Source organism: Schistocerca cancellata, chromosome 2 (assembly GCF_023864275.1).
Source record: "Schistocerca cancellata isolate TAMUIC-IGC-003103 chromosome 2, iqSchCanc2.1, whole genome shotgun sequence".
NCBI lineage: Eukaryota > Metazoa > Arthropoda > Insecta > Orthoptera > Acrididae > Schistocerca > Schistocerca cancellata.
In genome coordinates, this window is record NC_064627.1 from 8,997,959 (window position 1) to 9,020,402 (window position 22,444).

Sequence of the window (22,444 nt, forward strand, 5' to 3'; positions counted from 1 at the left end):
AGCGAAGGAGGCATTCGACAGAAAGAGGAGACTGTTATGTGGCAAATTAGATAAAGGTCTGCCACTATATGGGCCAGAAACATGAACACTGAGACGAGAGGATGAGAAAAGGCTAGAAGCATTTGAGATGTGGATGTGGAGGAGAATGGAGAGGTTGAGCTGGATGGAAAGAGTGAGTAATGAAAGAGTATTGGAAAGGGTTGGTGAGAAAGGTGTCTGCTGAAGGTTATAAGAGAAAGGAAACCGAACTGGTTGGGACATTCATTGAGAAGGGATTGCTTGCTAGCAGATGCTTTGAAAGGACTGGTTTGTGGGAGAAGATTGAAGAAGGAGATACAAGATGATAGACGACATAAAGGGAAGAGGAAATTATGTGGATCTGAAGAGGATGGCAGAAAACCGGACAGCATGGAGAACTACCATGTGAAAACCTGCCTTTTGGCAGAACACTAATGATGATGATGAATGTCTACTAGCTTCCTTTACACTTCTGCATTCTTTTTGAAACTGCTTCTTTTCCATTATTAACCCAGTTACATGGCATGTACCTCTCCAGTACCTGACTTTCAATCAATTTAAACTTTACCTGTCAATTCTCTGCAACTATGGTGTTGGAACTAATGATGTACATTCACTAATAAGTATGCTAAGAATTGCTTATTTGCTGTTTCCAGCATTAAAACATTGCTAGTGTCGATGGATTTATCAACTTTAGTAACTGTTGCCACTATGAGGACATCATGATCAATCCCTGTCTCTATACTGACAATGTCAATAAGCTCAGGCCTGTTTGTAGCTACAAGGTCTAAAATATCTCCACAGCACGTGGGCTGTCAGTTGCTCAAGACAGTTTTTGGAAAACACGTTCAAAACTACTTCACAAGACTGTGCGTCCATACTACCTCTGGTGAATCAATAGAGGTCCCATTCTACACTTGATAGTAAAGTCACATCCAAGTTATACTGCATGATAGAAGTGCTTTCATGGTACTGAACACATACTTTCTTTGAATGATTCTACAAGAAATTTGTATTTGACTGAAACAATGTTGCCATTATGTGTGTATGTTTTGTACTAGCTCGGTCTGTTTTTAATCTTCCTATCAACTGAATAATGCCTCAACTACAAATTGGGTTGCTACCTTTACACTTTCAATCATTTGTCTCCAAGTTCTCATGTAACTATCAAAAGTTTTAATAGAATTTGTTATTTTCCTTCATGCTCACTTATATAATCTTGAAGTCTGTGACAACAGACCGTTAACCACTAGAATGGTGACACAATAAAGAGTTATTTTCCTCCAGTAACCTGTGTAGTTTTGATTAACTTTTTATGTAATTCCATGTTTGACGGTGTTGTTCTGCATAAACATTTAATTCTTAGTGCACTGTATGCCAAAATGTTAAACCTCATAATTTGTTGACCCCGCCACTTTCCAAACCAACCTGTCCTAAACTCAATGTTAATTGAGGAGATAATACTCATTTTACAGTTTTCTACTGTCATGCTGCATAGATGTTAGATGTCTCTGAGAAGCTTTGCTCTGAACAATAAATGTTGACTATATGTTTATTTAGATTCTATGGTCTACAGTTGTTATTCCTTCTTAGAGCAACTTGATTGTTTTATTCCTGTGAAAAAGGATAGCTATTTGCTTGCAGATTGCATACCTATTTGTAACCTAAACAACACTTTATGTTTTGTAGGGCTTGATCTTGTATTGTGTATTATATAAATTAATGGCAGCATGGTACTGTTATGTTTTAATTTAACAAATTTTTAACCTTTTCATTGAGACTCACTCATTATTTATTATTTTTATAAAGAAGCTTTTGAGAATGGGGTGTGGCTCAAACTGATCACAATAGGGCAAAAGGTAGCAAACAAAGTAAAACCAATTAACTGTAGCTGTGAACTTATATTTCCAAAGAAAAGTACACAACCTAATTTAATTACATATGTTTATGATGCAGACTAAATGAGAGGTAATCTTTCTTTTGTAACTGAATGGTTCGTTTGTGTCAGTTCGTTTGCGTCTAACCAAACATTGTTCACCTATTTACGCAAGGCACCATCAGTGGTATTTTCCTGTCTTTTTTGTGTACCTCTGTGTTATTCTGCAAGTTCTGGTTTCCAGGTGATGGGTGAACCTGTACTGTGAGCATCCAATATGTACCGAATAACACATACATACTTTAAAAGAAGAGAATAATGAATATCACGATGCCTAGGTGAAACATGTTTGGTTAGGCACAAATAAATTACCCCGTGGAAAAAAAGTTTTAATTATCTACGTGATAACAATAATTGAAGCAGCAACTGAGAAAGAATGGCTGCAATACATAATTTAATTTTCTTTATAGATAAACAGGAATAATGTGATTAATGCCTATAAAATTGCAAGTTTTCAGTCTTAATCCTGATTAATTTTATTTTTTTCATTGCAGGAAGGATTGTGTTAATGCTGGTGCTGTTTGCATGGTCAATGTTACCACTGATCTACCTTGTGTCATACTTGTTTACTGTTCCACCAACTGGGTATAGCAGACTGACAATGATCTTCATATTTACAGGTACAGTAGGACCATATGTGCCTAAAACTTCACATATTAGTTGAATAATAATGTGGCTGCTTTCTTTCTTTGAAAATTAAATGAAATTAGAGCTGTGTTTATAAAATTTACCTCATTTTAGGTGTGGCAGGCTTCATGATAGTTGAAATACTGGATTCCCTAAACTCGAAAGAAGCGGCACAGATCATTGATTGGATACTGCTTATTATTCCCCACTATTCCTTCAGCAAGACCATTATAAATATGTATACTAATGAGAACTACCTATCAATATGTAGTATGATGAAGAAGGTCTGTTTCATTTTTCCAAATCCTTGTTGCAAAGGTGAGTTTTCATTCTTTTAGCCAGCTTGTTGGTATTTATTTCCAAGAGTCCCTAATTAGCTTAGTCATATCTATATTTTTGTGTGTTTGTTTCACCAAATGTGAAACACAGTAAAGGCAGTATTATAAAATGGATATAGTTGCTACTCATCATATAGTGGAGATGCTGAGTCGCAGATAGGCACAACAAAAAGAGTGTCAAACAAAGTTTTCAGCCAAACAAGCCTTCAACAGAATTAGACAACACACACACACACACACACACACACACACACACATCCATCCACCATTCTGACGTTGGCAGCCAGACTGTGGTCATGTTCGTGTGTGTGTGTGTATTGTCTAATTCTGATGAAGGCCTGTTTGGCCAAAACCTTTGTTTGACAGTCTTTTTGTTGTGCCTATTTCCAACTCAGCATCTCCAGCATATGGTGAGTAGCAATTATTCTTCTCATAACATTGTCATTATTCCATCCTGGATTTTTCGTTGTTTAAACACAGTGATGTCTATGATTTCACTTGGTCTGGTAAGGATGATCAATTTATTTGTTTTTAATACATGATTTTATGAGTTAAAAGAGTGAAAAACAAAACACAGAAACATCATATCCCATACATAAGGTGTGTTCTGCCTGATAACCTACAGGAAACAGGGCTCCCCTATTAATGGAGCAATCATACCCCCCCCCACCCCCCCCCCCACCCCTCCCCCAAGAACCATGGACCTTGCCGTTGGTGGAGAGGCTTGCGTGCCTCAGCGATACAGATAGCTGTACTGTAGGTGCAACCACAATGGAGGGGTATCTGTCGAGAAGCCAGACAAATGTGTGGTTCCTGAAGAGGGGCAGCAGCCTTTTCAGTAGTTGCAGGAGCAACAGTGTGGATGATTGACTGATCTGGCCTTGTAACACTAACCAAAATGGCCTTGCTGTGCTGGTACTGCGAACGGCTGAAAGCAAGGGGAAACTACAGCCGTAATTTTTCCTGAGGGTATGCAGCTTTACTGTATGATTAAATGATGATGGCGTCCTCTTGGGTTAAAATATTCCGGAGGTAAAATAGTCTCCCATTCGGATCTCCAGGGAGGGACTACTCAGGAGGACGTCATTATCAGGAGAAAAAAAAATTGGTGTTCTACAGATCGGAGCATGGAATGTCAGATCCCTTAATCGAGTAGGTAGATTAGAAAATTTAAAAAGGGAAATGGATAGGTTAAAGTTAGATATAGTTATTGAAGTTCGCTGGCAGGAGGAACAAGACTTTTGGTCAGGCGAATACAGGGTTATAAATACAAAATCAAATAGGGGTAATGCAGGAGCCGGTTTAATAATGAATAAAAAAATAGGAGTGTGGGTAAGATATTACAAACAGCATAGTGAATGCATTATTGTGGCCAAAACTGCAAAAAGGTGGGAATTTAAGGAGATGGGACCTGGATAAACTGAAAGAACCAGAGGTTGTACAGAGTTTCAAGGAGAGCATAAGGGAACAACTGACAGAAATGGGGGAAAGAAATAAAGTAGAAGAAGAATGGGTAGCTCTGAGGGATGAAGTAGTGAAGGCAGCAGAGGATCAAGTAGGTAAAAAGACGAAGGCTAGTAGAACTCCTTGGGTGACAGAAGAAATATTGAATTTAATAGACGAAAGGAGAAAATATAAAAATTCAGTAAATGAAGCAGGCAAAAAGGAATACAAGTGTCTCAAAAATGAGATCGACAGGAGGTGCAAAATGGCTAAGCAGGGATGGCTAGAGGACAAATGTAAGGATGTAGACGCTTATCTCACTAGGGGTAAGATAGATACTGCCTACAGGAAAATTAAAGAGACCTTTGGAGAAAAGAGAACCACTTGTATGAATATCAAGAGCTTTGATGGAAACCCAGTTCTAAGCAAAGAAGGGAAAGCAGAAAGGTGGAAGGAGTATATAGTGGGTCTATACAAGGGCGATGTTCTTGAGGACAATATTATGGAAATGGAAGAGGATGTAGATGAAGATGAAATGGGAGATACGATACTGCGTGAAGAGTTTGACAGAGCACTGAAAGACCTGAGTCGAAACAAGGCCCCCGGAGTAGACAACATTCCATTAGAACTACTGACAGCCTTGGGAGAGCCAGTCCTGACAAAACTCTACCATCTGGTGAGCAAAATGTATGAGACAGATGAAATACCCTCAGACTTCAAGAAGAATACAATAATTCCAATCCCAAAGAAAGCAGGTGCTGACAGATGTGAAAATTGCCAAAAAATCAGTTTAATAAGTCACGGATGCAAAATACTAATGCAAATTCTTTACAGATGAATGGTAAAACTGGTAGAAGCCGACCTCGGGGAAGACCAGTTTGGATTCCGTAGAAATGTTGGAACACGTGAGGCAATACTGACCCTACAACTTATCTTAGAAGCTAGATTAAGGAAAGGCAAACCTACGTTTCTAGCATTTGTAGACTTAGAGAAAACTTCTGACAACGTTGACTGGAATACTCTCTTTCAAATTCTGAAGGTGGCAGGGGTAAAATACAGGGAGCGAAATGCTATTTACAATTTGTACAGAAAGCAGATGGCAGTTATAAGAGTCGAGGCACATGAAAGGGAAGCAGTGGTTGGGAAGGGAGTGGAGACATGGTTGTAGCCTCTCCCCAATGTTATTCAATCTGTTAATTGAGCAATCAGTGAAGGAAACAAAACAAAAATTCAGAGTAGGTATTAAAATCCAAGGAGAAGAAATAAAAACTTTGAGATTCACCGATGACATTGTAATTCTGTCAGAGACGTCAAAGGACTTGGAAGCACAGTTGAACGGATGGATAGTGTCTTGAAAGGAGAATATAAGATGAACATCAACAAAAGCAAAACAAGGATAATGGAATGCAGTCGAATTAAGTCGGGTGATGCTGAGGGAATTAGATTAGGAAATGAGACACTTAAAGTAGTAAAGGAGTTTTGCTATTTGGGGAGCAAAATAACTGATGATGGTCGAAGTAGAGAGGACATAAAATGTAGACTGGCAATGGCAAGGAAAGCATTTCTGAAGAAGAGAAATTTATTAACATCGAGTATAGATTTACGTGCCAGGAAGTCGTTTATGAAAGTATTTGTATGGAGCGTAGCCATGTATGGAAGTGAAACATGGACGATTACTAGTTTCAACAAGAAGTGAATAGAAGCTTTCTAAATGTGGTGCTACAAAAGAATGCTGAAGATTAGATGGGTAGATCATATAACTAATGAAGTGGCATTGAATATGATTGGGGAGAAGAGATGTTTGTGGCACAACTTGACTAGAAGAAGGGATCGGTTGGTAGGACATGTTCTTGAGGCATCAAGGGATCACCAATTTAGTACTGGAGGGCAGTGTGGAGGGTAAAAATCGTAGAGGGAGACCAAGAGATGAATACACTAAGCAGATTCAGAAGGATGTAGGTTGCAGTAGGTACTGGGAGATGAAGAAGCTTGCACAGGATAGAGTAGCATGGAGAGCTGCATCGAACCAGCCTCACGACTGAAGACCACAACAACAACAACATACACTTCATATTTACTGATGAGATTTTGTGTCTGTTGTCCTACCGTGCCCTTTTAAAGCTTCCACTCCTTCTTATTTTCATGAAAATGATTTATTGGTCAAGATAGATATTTCTCAATTGCTTTCCTTCCTGCAGTCGCTAGAATGGACACACAAGAAGCAAATACCTCATATACATTAAAATAAATAACATTTTAATAAACACAGTTTTTTGCCTTTGTAAATAGTGTCAGTACTTTAGCAACCATAGAGAGTTATTAGTAGGTCTCTTGTAACATTAAGTGAGGTGTCTAGAAAATAACAGAAATGCAACTCCTCACCTACAGCTGACTGACGTTTGGTGCATAGAAACATGCAGTAGAAAACATTATTCAGACTAGCTTTCGAGCTTTTGCTCTTTCTCTAGCAGAAGTACACATAGTCACACATACAACCACCCAATCGTATACACATGTGGCCGCAGGTGTGTACGTTTAGGTGTCTGTGTGCACATTTGTATACTTTTGCTTTTTATGAAAAGGATAGATTGCTACTCACCATAAAGATCATATGTTGATTTGCATACAGGCACAATGGAAAGATCATTATACACTGAGCTTTTAGCCAAAGACTTTTCTAGAAAGAAAACACAGACACATTCACACAAGCAAGTGCCCCCAAAGCACACATGTCCATTATCTAAGGCTACACCAGCCAGAAAGCAACTGTGTCACATCAGCAGCAATCTGGATACGGTGGCAGGATGAGGCTGCCAGGGGCAACTTCAGGAAGCTGCCGGGCAAGGGGAGGAGGGAGGGGGGAATAGTGGGGAGGGGAAAAGGAGAGGAGCAGAGAAGGGGGAAAGACCAATGGGTGTATCGGCAGAGAGCTGTGCACGATGAGGGAGGCGTGGGGACAGTAGCTTACTGTATGTCAAGGCTGGAATTATTTCAGTAGCTGAGTATTTGTTGTAAGGATAACTTCCATCTCCACATTTCAGAAAGGCTGGTGGTGGAGGAGAGGATCCAGATGGCTTGGGTTGTGAAGCAGCCATTCAGCTGCATGTTTTGCCACAGGATGGCCCACTTTGGTCTAGGCCAGGTTTGGTGGTTGCCGTTCATCCTGGTGGGCAGCTGCTTGGTAGTCACACCAGTATAAAAAGCTGTGCAGTGTTTGCAGCAGAGCTGATATATGACATGGCTGCTTCCACAGGTGGCCTGTTCTCTGACGGATTAGGAGTAGCCTGTCATGGAACTGGAATAGGAAGTGCTGTGTGGGTGGATTGGGCAGATCTTGCACCTGAGGCTTCCATATAGAAGCGGGTAGCAGGTTGTAGTTGAGATTGGCATAGGGATGGACAAGGATATTGTGGAGGTTTGATGGGTGATGGATGTATCTTGAATAGGATGTACCTCATTTCAGAGAATGATTATAGATAATCTAAGCCCTGACAAAGATTTCCAGTCCAGGTTGGTATCACATGACAAAGGGGGTGCTCATTTGTAGCAAGTTCTTGGGGGTGGTGGGAGGATTAGGGGTGTGTGGGGATATAGTATGGAAAATCTTTTGTGGACAGGGGGATAGCCCCTTTTTGTGATGAGGATTTTGTGGGACTCGTAGCATACTGGGCGAACGAGATCTGGTTGCTGCAGATTTTCCTTTACCGAGTGGCTGGGCTATGTGGGAGGGATTTTTTGATGTGGAAGGGATGGCAGCTGTCAGAATGCAGGTACTGGTCCTGGTTGGTGGGTTTAATGTGGACAGAAGCACAGAAGTGTGCATGGAGCCATCAGAGAGGAGGAAGTCAACATCCAGGAAGGTAGTACACTGGGTTGAGGAGGTTGAGCAAAGTGTAGAGTCAGGCAGACTGCAGCACAGTTGTCAAGTTACATGGCTCATTATGGCATCAGTCACCATTGGTTGGGGCACAAGTTGTAGCAAGTGCTTTTATAGTATACTTCTTCAGTTAGTTTTGTTAGGATGGGCAGGATGTGTGCATGCTGCCTGTGGATGCAGGAGGAGCCGATCACAGTTCGCATACAGCTGAATGCTGTTTTGGCTCTGGTCAGCCATGTTTAGACTGCTGCCTTGGGGTGTAGTGGTGTGGAAAATCCTATGTCTCACAGGACAGTTATTGCTTCTTTCATTCGTGCACTCTGCTGCTGAGGCACCTCCTAGTGTACCCAACATAGTGGATCCATCCTTCCATCAGGGTGAGTGGTAGGTGGTAATGCGTTTGCATAGCTTGAGGTAGAGGGTCAGTCAGGCCTTGCCTGTTCACCATGCAAGTGAACAGGCTGCTGTTCCATCAGATGGTTCTGAGTGGACACACAGGGGTAGAGGTTTGCTAGTTACTGGGTGCTCCAGCATTAGGCCCATTAAGGAGCTCCTCAGGGAAATAGCATTCAGGGCCAGAAAGAAAGCCATGTTGTCCGAGAGATGTCATCCGAGATGTGGAGGAGGCTTCGCCTGCATCTATCGAGCATGCTGGGTGCAGTAGCCAGCAAATTGTGACTCACTTCAGCACCTCAGTTCCTACAGACAAGTGGCAGAAGTGGTGAAGAGTGCCGGTTCATGTGTGGGGTGCAAGCAGAGCTCGAAGTTTGCAGCATTGTTTCCAGAGTTGATAGGGGTCCTTTGGTTTGCAGCATTGTTTCCAGAGTTGATAGGGGTCCTATGGTTTGCAGCTTAGTGGAGGGTGTCAGCAAAAGGCTTCATAAACTATGTGACAGTCTTGGCTGCAGATTTCTGGATGTGCCTTATCGGGTGTAGAATTGTAGGACTCCCCTTCATTTATCAGGAATGCATTAAAAATAGGAAGCAGTTATTAGGACAGCTTTTGCACTCTGGAAAAGTATGTGGTGAGTAAGTGAATTAAGGATGGAAAAAACCTACTGTGATTTAACAACAAAATTCAGAAAATGCTGAGGAAGCAAAGACTTTTTCAATCTCACTTCAAAAGAGAATGTGCAAATGACAACAGGCCCAGATTCGTGCAATTAGAAAGATATTGATACACAGAGCATAAAGTAACTAATAATTTGTCACAGACTTACAAACTCCGAGGATATAGTTGTAACATTTATAGATTTTATAAAGGTATTTGACTCAGTTGATAGGGAAACAGTAGATAAAATGATCAGAGAATCTGGCATCGAATCAAAATTAGCAAACTTTATTTGTGGAATGTTCACAGACACCAAATCGAAAGTAAAGTTTCAGGGTGAAATATCGAAGGCATTCGACAAGGAAACAGGTGTAAGGCAAGGTGATGACCTATCTCCACTCCTCCTTAAGTGTGTACTAGAGAAAATAGTAAGAGAATGGAAACAAAAACCAAAAGAACAGAAGCTATCACCAATCACACTGAGAACTAAAAACAAAAGTACTGAAATTCACTGTTTAGCATTTGTGGATGATTTTGCCAGTAAAGATAGTGGCGAGTAAGAAAGTGTATCGTGTATCGCCACCAAAAAAGGTAAATTTAGGTAAAAAAAAAAAAGGAAGTGTGTGTGAATTGTAAGGATGAGATATCAAAGTTAAACGAACATGTAAGAAGTTTACAGTTCATAATCAGTGCCCTAAAACAGGATATTAAAAACTGCAAACTGGAAAAAGTGAGACACTAATGAAACAAGAAGACTCGATCTCTGCAGATAAGTGGAAAACAGTGACCAAAGAAGACAGCATTCAGGAAGCAAAATCTAAATTTAAAAAAAAAAATAAATAAAAAAAATTGAAAAAAAATAAAAAAAAACAGTGAAACCATATTGCAACAAAACAATGTGCACATATCAAATACAACAAATTATGGAATAAAGTCATCTAACAACAAATACGGTGCAAAAAACTATAAGTAAACAAAAAGGCGTGTGCACAAACAGTTAGTGTGTTAGTGAAAAATAACAGACAAAGGCATGCAAACAAATCAAACTTGCCTCACAATAGTCTCGAAGTGTCACATTCTCAAAGAAAACAAGAACCTAATATTGTATGCAAAAACAGATTCAGCGTGCTTGCAGAAACAACGAACAGACTAAGTGATGCAAATATTCAACTGAAAGTTTCAAAATCGAAAACAGCAAACAACAGTCAATGTGTAAGACAAGATGCTGGCATTATTAATCTACTTGCTGATAGTCATGGAAAAGGATTGGCAGAAATTATGAATGAAAAAATAATAAAACAAAGTGTTGGATTCGTGAAACCAGGTGCTCCACTACGAGAAGTTACTCGATACATTGACACATGCATCAACCAAGGAAGTTGTAACTCTTGCACTATTTTAGCTGGAGCAAATGATGTCTACAAAAACGAGGCAAAGTTTGCCTTGAGATCTTTAAGGGAAGCATTGTAAAAGGTTACAGACATGAAAGTGTTCGTAACAAGCATACCTATGAGACATGACCTGATGAAAATATCGTGTTTGAACACAGAAATTGAAGCAACTAACCAAAAGATCAAAAACATTTGTAAGTTTTTCAGCAATGCAACATATATTAACGCAAACAGCCAAAAATGGAAGACTTCATCACCCATGGAATGCATAGAAATATAAAAGGCAAAGAAGCACTATGCAATGTAATACTGAAACAAATGAACCAAAATCAGCCTGGTTTAATGTGAGCTACAATTTTAGCAGCAGCAACGGAATCATCAGCTTCAACTGAAGAACCAGATACTCCAATGATTCAAGACAAAGCTGAAGAAACAAGAAGAGGACCTCCAAGCTTAGCTACAGTGCCCCAACTTCAAAAATCACGTGTGAAACGCCAGCTCACTACACATCAACCCACACCACTCATAAAATGAAAGAACCACCTTTTTTATGGTAAGTGGCTCCAGAGAAATGTTACATCAATCGCGTAAAACATCGATCTGGAAAGAAAACTTCAACACTAAAAGTGAAGGGGGCTATTCAAGGGAAGATGTGTTAGAAATTATAAGTAAGTGTAAGTCTTCATTCCTAATGCACTGGAACATAAACAGCCTAAATGCAACATATCCTCACGATAAAACGACAAAAATTGATGAGCTACAAATTATTCTTTCACAAGGAAGAAATATCAAAGTTGTTTGCTTAAACAAAAACTGGCTCACGAAAGATTCAATCACAGTTGTAAAGAAGTTAGAAAACTTTAGGATAGCTAGTTGTTTTTGTAGCCAAAACAGTACTCATGGAGCCTCCTGTATATTTTCCCATAGAAGAAGGTGTAAGTAGATGAATGATAAACACTAACTTCACTTAACAAAGGTTTATTCAGCACTTGCACATACAAGAGCGCGGAGTGAACTGCCTCTGGCCAGAAAACATATGGTATATATACAGCTACAGAACATTCCACGACACTGATTCTTGCCATTTGTACTCAAACCAAATATAGAAATTAAAATTTTACAGTTCAGGTGAATTTTGAACTCACAACCCTCCAGGCAACAGTCTAATATCATAACCACTACACTACAGCAACTGTGCTACTCAGCTTCTTTTGCGACAATATTGATTAACCATTCATTGCAATATAGAGAAATACATGATTTTAAACTTCTATATGAAGAGATCGTATTTGAAAGTTGTTGTGTAGAGCTAGAACAACAGAATATAGTCATCATCTCTATATACAGAATTCCAGGTAGTGATGTAAATACATTATTCTTAGATAAATTACAGTGTCTCCTATATAAACTCACTAAATAAAACAGGAAAATAATTGTAATTGTTGTTGATTTTAACATACATACAACAAGCATGTGAACTAAGTTTATTGAAGTAATTCATGAATATGGCTTTAGACTAAATTTCACTGACTTCACCAGAGTAAATGAGTGAACAGCATCATGCATATACAATATTTTATATAAAAGACTGTTCAGTGAAGAAAACATAAACTTGTTCTATTATAGATTAAATGAGGTAGACTGGTCATTACAACAAGAAAACTCATGTTCAGAAAATTCTGGTAAGTTATACACAGCTTTTTACATGTCTTCAATGAAACATTTCCACCCGTAGCTTGCCCAGGAAGGGCAACAAATAAACTGAAGTGGATTACCACTGGCATAAAAATATATAGCAATAGAAAGAGAGAGCTACATGCTGAGCTGAAATCAAATAAGAGTCCTGAGTTCATAAATTATACCAAAGCGTATAAAAAACTATTTAAGAAGTTTGCACAAGCATCAAAGTAAATGGCAAACACTAAATTCAGTAAAAAACACACAAGTAAATCCAAGGCCGTATGGAAAATAATCAAATCTGAATTTGGAATCAAACCTAGCAACCAGGATATCTCTAAAATAAAGATCTTCTTCTTCTTCTGTAGTGGTCAATCCAAGGATTGGTTTGCAACAGCTACAATGGCAGCTTGTCTCCATTCTGTGCGTCTTTCAGCTTTTCTCTTCATTTCTTTATAGGTGTCACATCCCACATCTTTCACGATTTGATCCATGTACCTCAGTCGTGGTCTTCCTCTTGGTCTTTTTCCCTTGACATATCCCTCTATGATTGTGTTCAGGAGTCCTTTATGTCGTAATAGATGGCCTGTAAATTGCACTCTTCTTTTAACAATGAAACTCCAGAAGCTTCTCTTCTAACCTGCTCATTCCAGAACCACTTCGTTGGTGACCTTGTCAATCCATTTTATTTTGAGCATGCATAAAGATACAAGACAAAATAATTGTACATCCTGCTCAGATATCAGAAAATTTTAATAAATTATTCATAACTGTAGCAAAATCTGATGTTGATGTAGACTTATCAAGGTAAGGTACATATGTTCGGCTCAAGTCAAGAGCAAGAAAGAGGGCCTAATTAAATTTAACAAAGTAACAGTAAAATATGTAGAAAAAACTATACTAAACTTAAAAAAATAAAAATTCTGTGGGATGGGATGTAATACCTGCCAAAGTCATTAAAGCAGCTACAATAGCACACTCACTACACAAATTAATCAATCAATCGCTTGAAGAAGGGTACTTTCCAGAATTTCTAAAATATGCAGAAATCAAACTAGTATTTAAGAAAGGCTCCAAAGATGATATGGGAAATTACTGTCCAATTTCCCTTCTTCTTGTTGTTTCTAAGATATTTGAAATGATTGTTGCAAATGAAATTCAAAATTTCTGCTACAAATACAATGTAATTTCAAAAAATCAATTTGGATTCCAGAAAGGCAAAAGTACAATTCATGCAATCAATGAATTTGTGACTAAAGTTAGTTCCACTTTGGACAAGTCACAAAAAGCTGCAGGAATCTTCTGTGACTTATCCAAAGCATTCAACTGCATGAATCACTCCTTAGTATTATATAAAACGAAAAAATATGGAATTATGGGTAGCACCTTACAGCGGTGTAAGTCATATCGAATGGAGAGAAAGCAAAGGGTTGTCATAACATCAAGCAGAGGCAAATACTCCTCGAAGTGGAGAACCATCTCACAGGGAGTACCACAAGGCTCAATTAATTCTGGGCCCAATCCTCTTTCTTCTTTATGTAAGTGACTTACCCATAAATATTAATTATCATTCAGTTTTATTTGCTGATGACATATCCGGACTGGTAGAAAATAAAACCACAGAAGAAATTCCTGAACATGTCATAGAAACTCTAGAAAACCTAGATGTTTGGTTCCATCTAAATTGCCTAAAGCTAAATATTTCAAGTCTCAAATAAATGATATTCACATTATACACAGAAGCCAGGAACTAAATGAAGCAGTGCATGTTAAATTCTTAGGAATGCAATTGGACAGAAACCTATCATGGTCCTCACACATAGATTATCTGAAAAATAAACTAAACAGCCTGGTGTTTGCTATGACAGTCTCAGCCAATGTCACCACTATAGACACAAAAAAGTAATATACCATAGTTACTTTGAGACATTAGTGAGATACGGTATTGTCTTCTGAGGGAATGCTAGCAACATGACAAAAATATTAACTTTGCAGAAAAAAATTATCAGAAACATATGCAGTGCAAAGCCAAGAGAAACTTTATTAAGAGATCTTAAGATACTAAGCGTTCCCTCATTGTATCTGTATGAAATAATGCCTTTCTCAAGTAATAACCACAAATTCTTTTTGTCAAATAATTTTCAGCATAGTTACGAAACTAGAAACAAAGAAAGCTTCATGCTGCCTACACACAGGCTTAATCTTTTTGCACAGACTTCACAATATTTGGGAATAAAAGTGTACAATAAGCTGAAAGACACAAATTTTAGAAAGGTCCAAACTGAGGCAGTTAAAAGAGACTTGTAATAGCACCCTGGTGCAGAAATGTTACTCTTTTGATGAATTTTTTACTGATCTGACCATCTGAGCACAATAAAAACAATAATAATAATTAATATTCTGATTTTACTGTGATTATATAAAAATATTGTATTCCATGTATAATTTATCATAGTTACAAGCTGACAAGTCTCCTGTACATAAAATCAATGATTTAACTTGTACATTATGAGGCAATAAAATCAGAATAAGAATTCTGATTTGCCATTCTTTCTGAATACCTAACAAATGCTGGAATACAGATCACTCTCTTAAAAGAAATAGCCAACAAAGCAGGTTTAAGAATATCTGTAGAAAAAACAAAATTATGACAATATAAAAAATGCTCGAGAATCCCTAGCTAGAGATATTGGCCAGAAAAAGAGGGTAAATAAATTTAAACATTTGGGAGAAATTATCCAAGAAAATGGCTTAGAAAAATTCGCTGTAGAAGGAAGAGTACATAAAATGAAGAGAGCTCATGGAATAACTAGGAATGTCTACAACAAAAGCTGTCTGTCTAAAAATTTGAAGATACAGCACTACAACACAGTAGTAAAACCAGAATGTCTCTCAGCACGTGAATGTGTAGTACTGAACTACAAATTAAACCAACTTGAAGTCCTAGAAAGAAAAATCATTTGAAAAATACTTAAGCAACCAAAAAATACAGAGGTATGGACATTAAGAAGCAATGAAGAAGTTTATCACAACATATAAAACATAAATGAAACACTACGAAAGAGGCAACTGCTATTTTTTGGACACTTATACAGAATGAACAGCAACAGGTTAACCAAAGAGATTTTTAAATATCTTTGGGACAAGAAGTCAACAATAGCATGGATTCAAGAAGTTAGGAAAGATTTGGAAAGAAACAATATAAGTGAAAAAGATGCAACAGAAAGAGAGGTTTTCAAGGGGAAAGTGTTAAAAATGGAAGGATTCCAAGGCAAGAGGGAGAAGACAGGGTCACAATGGTCCGAGGAGAGAAAAAGGATACATAGTGAAAAGATGAAAGAATACTGGAGGAAAAACAGGGTGTATACGACCCGGGACAACCGGGAAAAACCCGGGAATTTTTTCATGTGGGAGAAAACCGGGAAAAAACCGGGAATTTTTCAGAATTCCGGGAAATTTTCATTGTTTTAGCTTTCGGTTAAATTTTTGTAATTTTGACTGCAGAATTGATTTTCTAGCAAAGAATGTTATTGTATCCTGCTACTGGAGAATGATACTGCAGCAATAAAATATAAACGAGAGGGAAAAAAATAAAACTTTAGTGGCAAAGGAAATGTGCAATTTACAATGAAACCCCGTGCACGCACAAGCGTCTGCGAATAGCAAAAATATGTCAAAGGCCGTAGGGCACATACTGTAATTCTTCATAACAATTAACTGTTTGCTATGAGCATGACGTCACAACTGTTTACATTAGGTTTGTTTGACCAATTGCCAGCGGTCTGTTGCGCATGCGCATTTGACTTGCGTATAAGCAGTACCTTCTCCCGCGTCCCGCTACGGCGCTACTTGTAGTTTGGCTGTTAGCTGTATCTGTAGTAGCTGCAAGCAGCCATATGCAAACGAGAAATTTTTTTCTCACGCTCCCTAGATGCCAGATTCGCGCTTGCACTGAGTTGTCTGAGTTGTAGTGGGGAGGGGGTTAACCTGCACGTGAGCCGTGTTTACGTTAAGTGATTTCGCTGCTTCTCTTCGTTTACAGCTCCCACGTCAAATGAAAACAAAACGGATTTCTGTGGCCGTGAGCTATCAAGTGAATTAAAATACATTCACATAATTACGGAGGGCAAAAATATATTATTTATTTCGGTTTTCTGATTTTATTTCCAAGTTAGTAGCAGTCAAGCATTAATCGCCTTGCAGAACAATGAAGTTATTTTTGCAAGTTTGCTAAAGAAATTTGGCTTGATTAATCTTTCCGCTGAGACGATCATTTTATTTGAAACGAAGTGTTTCATTCTACAGTACTGTTCGCTGAATTTCAAGTGCACGTTATCATCTTTTCCCATGTATGGCATTATGCCATAATAAAGAACCAAAAATGAGATCATATAGTACTGGTACTCCAAGAAAATTTACATCCCAAAAACCACACTGAAGAGCTTAATATCAGATGGGGCCCTGCTTCATTGTGAATCTGGAAAAAGCCAATTTGCACTTCAAGCTGAATTTTGCATTTTAGTATGGTTTACGAAATTCCGATGCTCTTTGGAGTATCCTCTGATGCCCTGTTTCTTTTATGGTGTAATGTAAGCTCTCTTATTGCTTTATACACACAAATGTGCGGGCTACCTACACCACTGCAGTTGCACACGCACAATAATGTCTGTTTTCTGGCGCTCTCTGGCAACTGGTAAATCGAACCTATTTCTAACAGTCTCCAGATAGTATTGCGAACGGTGGTTAGAAAAGCGTTACTTTCAAAGTAAATTTCTTTTTACCCAAGATGAATTATGTGACGTGTGAGAAAGTGGGATGGATATCTAAATCACAGAGCGTTCGAAACTGAACAGTTTGAGGACCAGCCACTTACGAAAATTTCAAGCCACGAGACATTTATGTCATAATTTTAAATTTACTGGCACATTTGTGTGATGTATCTTAAAGTATAACACACGCAGAAAAAGATCAATATTACGTACACGTGAAAGCTTAGCTTCTGTTGTAGCGTGTTAATCTTAGAGACCCATATTATATGTGAAAGCTTAGCTTTTCTTGTAGATATACGGTACTGTGTACATTAATGTAAACCGTTAACTTTTCCTCTTGTGTGTTCACGCTATGTAACAAGTGATGTTGCTATTGGCTGACTAAAACACGTGGAAAGTAACTAATACTGTTGTACCTTCACAAAGGATCTTGCTGACAACCTGAGAAAATTCTGATGATACATAAAATTGCTAAGCAGGTCCAAGTCTCCTGTCCATTCACTCGTTGACCTATCTGATGTGGCAATAGAAGATACCTAAAGGAAAGACAAAGTTTTAGTCCCAAGTGACTGGAAAAAAATACATGTGGCTCCTTTATATAACAAACATAAAAGAATGGAACTGCAAAATTATAGATCAACGTCCTTACCATAGGTTTGGTGGAGAATTTCTGAACATATTCTAAATTCAAATGTAATAAGCTTCTGTTCACAAATCAGCACAGTTGAAGAAAGCATCGCCCGTATGTTAACTCAGCTTACACTTTCCTCACATTATATCATGTGAACTAGATGAAAGGAAATAAGTAGGTTCCATATTCATAAGTTTCCAAAAAGCATGTGACAGTGCAGAATGTTAACAAAGGTACAAGCATACAGAATAGGTTCCCAGATATGTGAATGGCTCGAAGGCAACTTCAGTAACAGAATCCAGTACCTAGTCCTCAATTGCCATTGTTCTTCATGGGCAAGGATATTATCACCCAGGGAAATGTATTTGTATTTCTTTATTAGTACTGTAAATCGTGTTTAGGTACATATTTGGCACAAACAATGTAGGACAAGTGAGGATGGTACAGTATATACATCATACACATTGTTATTTTGAAAAGATTAATAATTAAAAATTATTCAATACATGTTGAATATTGATGACAAAATTAATATAATGAAATAAAATGATAGATTGGTTAAGAATATTTGAGCAGTTACACTATACTTTTCTGGGACTCTAAAAACTCAGAAACGGAATAGAAGCAGTGGTCAAGCAAGTACTCTTTCAGTTTCACCTTAAACTTTTGTAAATTTTTCATCTGTTTCAAATAGGATGGCGTGTGATTGTATAGCATTATGCCAGTATGGTACACTCCTCTCTTACAAACGTTTGTACCTACTGTATTGACATGCAAATAATTCTTCTGCCTAGTATCATGAGGGAGGTAATCACAGTTATACGTGATGATATTTCCTTTTAAAATACTTCCTTTTGGGAAATTTAGTATTTCATACATATATAAGCAAGGAAGAGGCAGTATTTTGAGATTTTTAAATATTGGTCTACAGAAGTCTCTGTACTTAGCATGGTTTATTGTTCTAACAATCTTTTTCTGAAGCCGTAATGTTTTGTTTGTACCTATGGAGTTCCCCCAAAAGATAATGCCGTACATCAGCAGTGACTGAATACTGCCATGGTACATTGTGATCACTGACACATGGCTTGTATTTTGAGAGAGGATTCTTACTGCATATGTAAGTGTGTTTAACTTTTTATTTACATGATTAAGATGTGTCTCCCATTTTAGGTTTTGCTGAATATGTATGCCTAAAAATTTTGTGTCGCTCACAGATGAGACAGTTTTTCCATCAATTTTAAAAATCGGCCTTTCAGGATGTAGTTTCTGTGAATTGTGGAAATGACTGCCTCTGTTTTTTTCATTATTTATTATTAGCTTGTTTGTTCTGAACCAATGTGTTAAATTGTATTATACCTGTAGCTATTTTTTGTAGGCTTTCCTCATCACATGATTTGATTAGGATATTTGTGTCATCTGCAAAAGGCACTGTTGTACATTTAGTTATTTTTTCTGACAAATCATTAACATAAAGAATAAAAATAATTGGCCAAAGGACTGACCCTCGAGGAACTCCATATGTAATGTTTTGTGCATTACTGTAAAAATTACAAATTTTTTGTCTTTTTTAAGTCTTATTTTATTTGAGTGGTCTGTTGACGGTCATGAAGGTAGGAATGTATCCACTTGCTTGGCAGGCCTTGTATTCCATAACTACCTAGCTTCTGCAACAGAGTATTATGATGAATTATATCAAAGGCTTTACTAAGGTCAAGAAATATCCCAGACACATGTTGCTTATTATGTACTGCAGTTAGAATTTCATTTAAGAAGGTATAAATAGCTGACTGTGTTGATCTGCCAGTTCTGAATACGTGTTGTGCATCACTTATTATTTTTTCTTTATTTAGAAAGGCTGTCAGTCCTCTAAGAAATAGTTTTTCAAGATTTTTGCCAAAGCCTGACAATACTGATACAGTTCTATAGTTTCCAGCTTCATGTTTGTCCCCTTTCTTGTACAGTGGTGTCACTTTTGCCATTTTCAGATTTTCTGGGGTATGTGATATGACTGCTTTATTTTCTATATCCCTGTTTCTTCTTCTCTTACTATCAAAACTATTCATCAAGAATCAGCAACATTAATGGGCATGGGTCCCTTTGAAGTAAAACATTCCAGAGGTAAACTAGGTTCCCATGCGGATCTCCGGGCGGAAGCTACTTCAAAGAGATTCAGGCCGAAAGGATCTTTCAGGTAGGGAACATGGAATGTTAAAAGTTTGAACAGGCCAGGAATGTTCCAGACATTATTAGACGATTTAGATAGATACGATGTAGACATTACAGCTATTCAAGAAACTCGGTGGCGGGGGGAGGGTAGCATAAAGAGGGGTAACTATACATTTTTCTATGGAGGTGCGGAACTCTCACAATTTTGGAACAGCTTTCGCAGTACAGAGAAAAGTGCTTCATGCAGTCAGAGATATAAGGTTCATTAGTGACCAACTATCAGTTATAGTGTTGTCCAGCAGGTGGAATAGACTAGTAGTAATTAATGTACACGCACCAACTGAGCACACTGAAGAGGTTGTTAAAGACAGCTTTTATGAAGAACTAGATCAACTGTGGTATGAGTTCTCCTCATACGATACAAAATTAATCATAGGTGATTTTAATGTGAAGATAGGGAAGGAGGAAGCATTCCGGCCTACAATTGGGAAAGAAAGTTTGCATAACATTTCGAATGATAATGGCACAAGAGTGCTTAGTTTCACTGTTTCAAAAGACATGATTGTTGAGAGCACATATTTCAAAAGGAAGGACATTTATGAAGCAGCTTGGGTCTCTCCGGATGAACACACCTGAAACCAAATTGATCATGTTCTTGTAGATCGGAGATGGCACACTAGTATAGAAAATGTTGGGACTTTCAGGGGAGCAGACTGCGATTCTGATCATTTTCTTGTAGTTGCCAAAGTTCACCAATGGCTATCTACAGTAACATCAAGGTGTCACAGTGCAGAACTTGTTAGGTTTGACACTGACAAGCTAAATGATGAAAACTTTAGAAGAAGGTACATGATAGAAATTTCAAATAGGTTTGATGCTCTCCGGACACACAAAGATCAAGATGAGGATGTAAATAAACAGTGGATCACTGTGAGGATAATATCAAAGAGGCAACAAAGGTCACATTAGGTACAATTAAGAAGAACAGGAGGAAAGCATGGTTTGATGAGGAATGCAAGAAATTGGTAGAGGAAAGGAGAAAAGCGCGATTAGGTTGGGATAGAATGGGAGACAGAAAACGAGAGGAGTTCTTGAACACGAGAAGGGAAGTTGGTTGTAGGCTACGGGCAAAGGAGGAGGATTATTTGAACAATCAAATTAAAAAAAGGAAACAAACAGTAAAACAAAAAACATTAGGGAACTGTACCTAGACATAAATGGGTATAGGAAGGGGTTCAAGGTTAGGACAAATGCACTTCGAGGGGATGCCAGGGGAATACTGACAAACCCCAGTGCTATATTAAGTAAATAGAGGGCGCATTTTGAGCATCTATTAAATGTACACCAGGAAGCAGGAAATGAGCAAGCGTACGAAATACATGCAGCAGAACCCCAGATACCTGAGCCAACGTTAAAGGAAGTAAGAGATGCAATCAGCAAATTGAAAAACCATAAAGCACCAGGATCAGATTGCATAACTGCAGAATTAGTTAAAAATGGGGGACAGAAATTGGTGGAAGTCGTTCATGAAATGGTAACTTAAGTATGGAACTCAGAGATGATACCTGAACAGTGGCAAGAGTCGATTCTGATCCCAATTTTTAAGAAGGGTGACAAAATGGATTGTAGTAATTATAGAAGGATATTGCTATTACAAGTATGTTCCAAAATTTTCTCGATTTTTCTGCTAAGCAGGCTTACACCATATGCATATGAAATTGTGGGGGATTACCAAGCTGGCTTTCAGAGGAACAGATCAACTATAGACCAAATATTCACCCTGCGTCAAACTTTGGAAAAGAAATGGGAATACAATAAACCAGTTCATAATCTTTTCATAGATTTTACAAAAGAATATGATCCAGTATTGCAGTAAAAATTGTACAGAATTCTTTTGGAACTTGGAATACCAAAGAAGTATGTTAGACTTACAGAAGCAAGTTTGAAAAATACAAAAGGTAGAGTACGCGGGGGGAAATTGGAGTCAGAAGAATTTGTAACAAAGAACGGACTTAAGCAGGGAGATGCCCTGTCTCCACTACTTTTTAATTTAATCCTAGAATATATTGTACGAATGGCAGCAGTTAAATGGAAATATTAAGATATTGGGGTATGCAGATGATCTGAACATCATTAGGGATAGGAAAGAGTACGCGGGGGGGAAATTGGAGTCAGAAGAATTTGTAACAAAGAACGGACTTAAGCAGGGAGATGCCCTGTCTCCGCTACTTTTTAATTTAGTCCTAGAATATATTGTACGAATGGCAGCAGTTAAATGGAAATATTAAGATATTGGGGTATGCAGATGATCTGAACATCATTAGCGGTAGGAAAGAATCTGTAACAGCAAATGCGAATGCGTTAATGAAGGCTAGTGAAGATGTAGGTCTAAGGATAAGTAAAGACAAAACTAAATACCTGGTTACTACTAGAATGCCAACAGCAGTAGATCAGGAAATTTTAAGAGTTGGAGACATGCAGTTTGAAAAAGTGAACACAGTTAAGTATCTAGGCATGGAC

At 38.0% G+C, this 22,444-nt stretch overlaps 1 protein-coding gene across 1 annotated transcript in view; it reads left to right on the top strand.

Annotated features, from left to right (window-relative positions):
* Positions 1–22,444, top strand: part of LOC126161297 (phospholipid-transporting ATPase ABCA3) — a 787,342-nt gene that overhangs the window by 570,568 nt on the left and 194,330 nt on the right. Inside the window, exons 22-23 of the mRNA XM_049917041.1 lie at positions 2,449–2,574; positions 2,696–2,899. Coding sequence (XP_049772998.1) covers positions 2,449–2,574; positions 2,696–2,899 — 330 coding nt within the window. The remainder of the gene's footprint in view (positions 1–2,448; positions 2,575–2,695; positions 2,900–22,444) is intronic.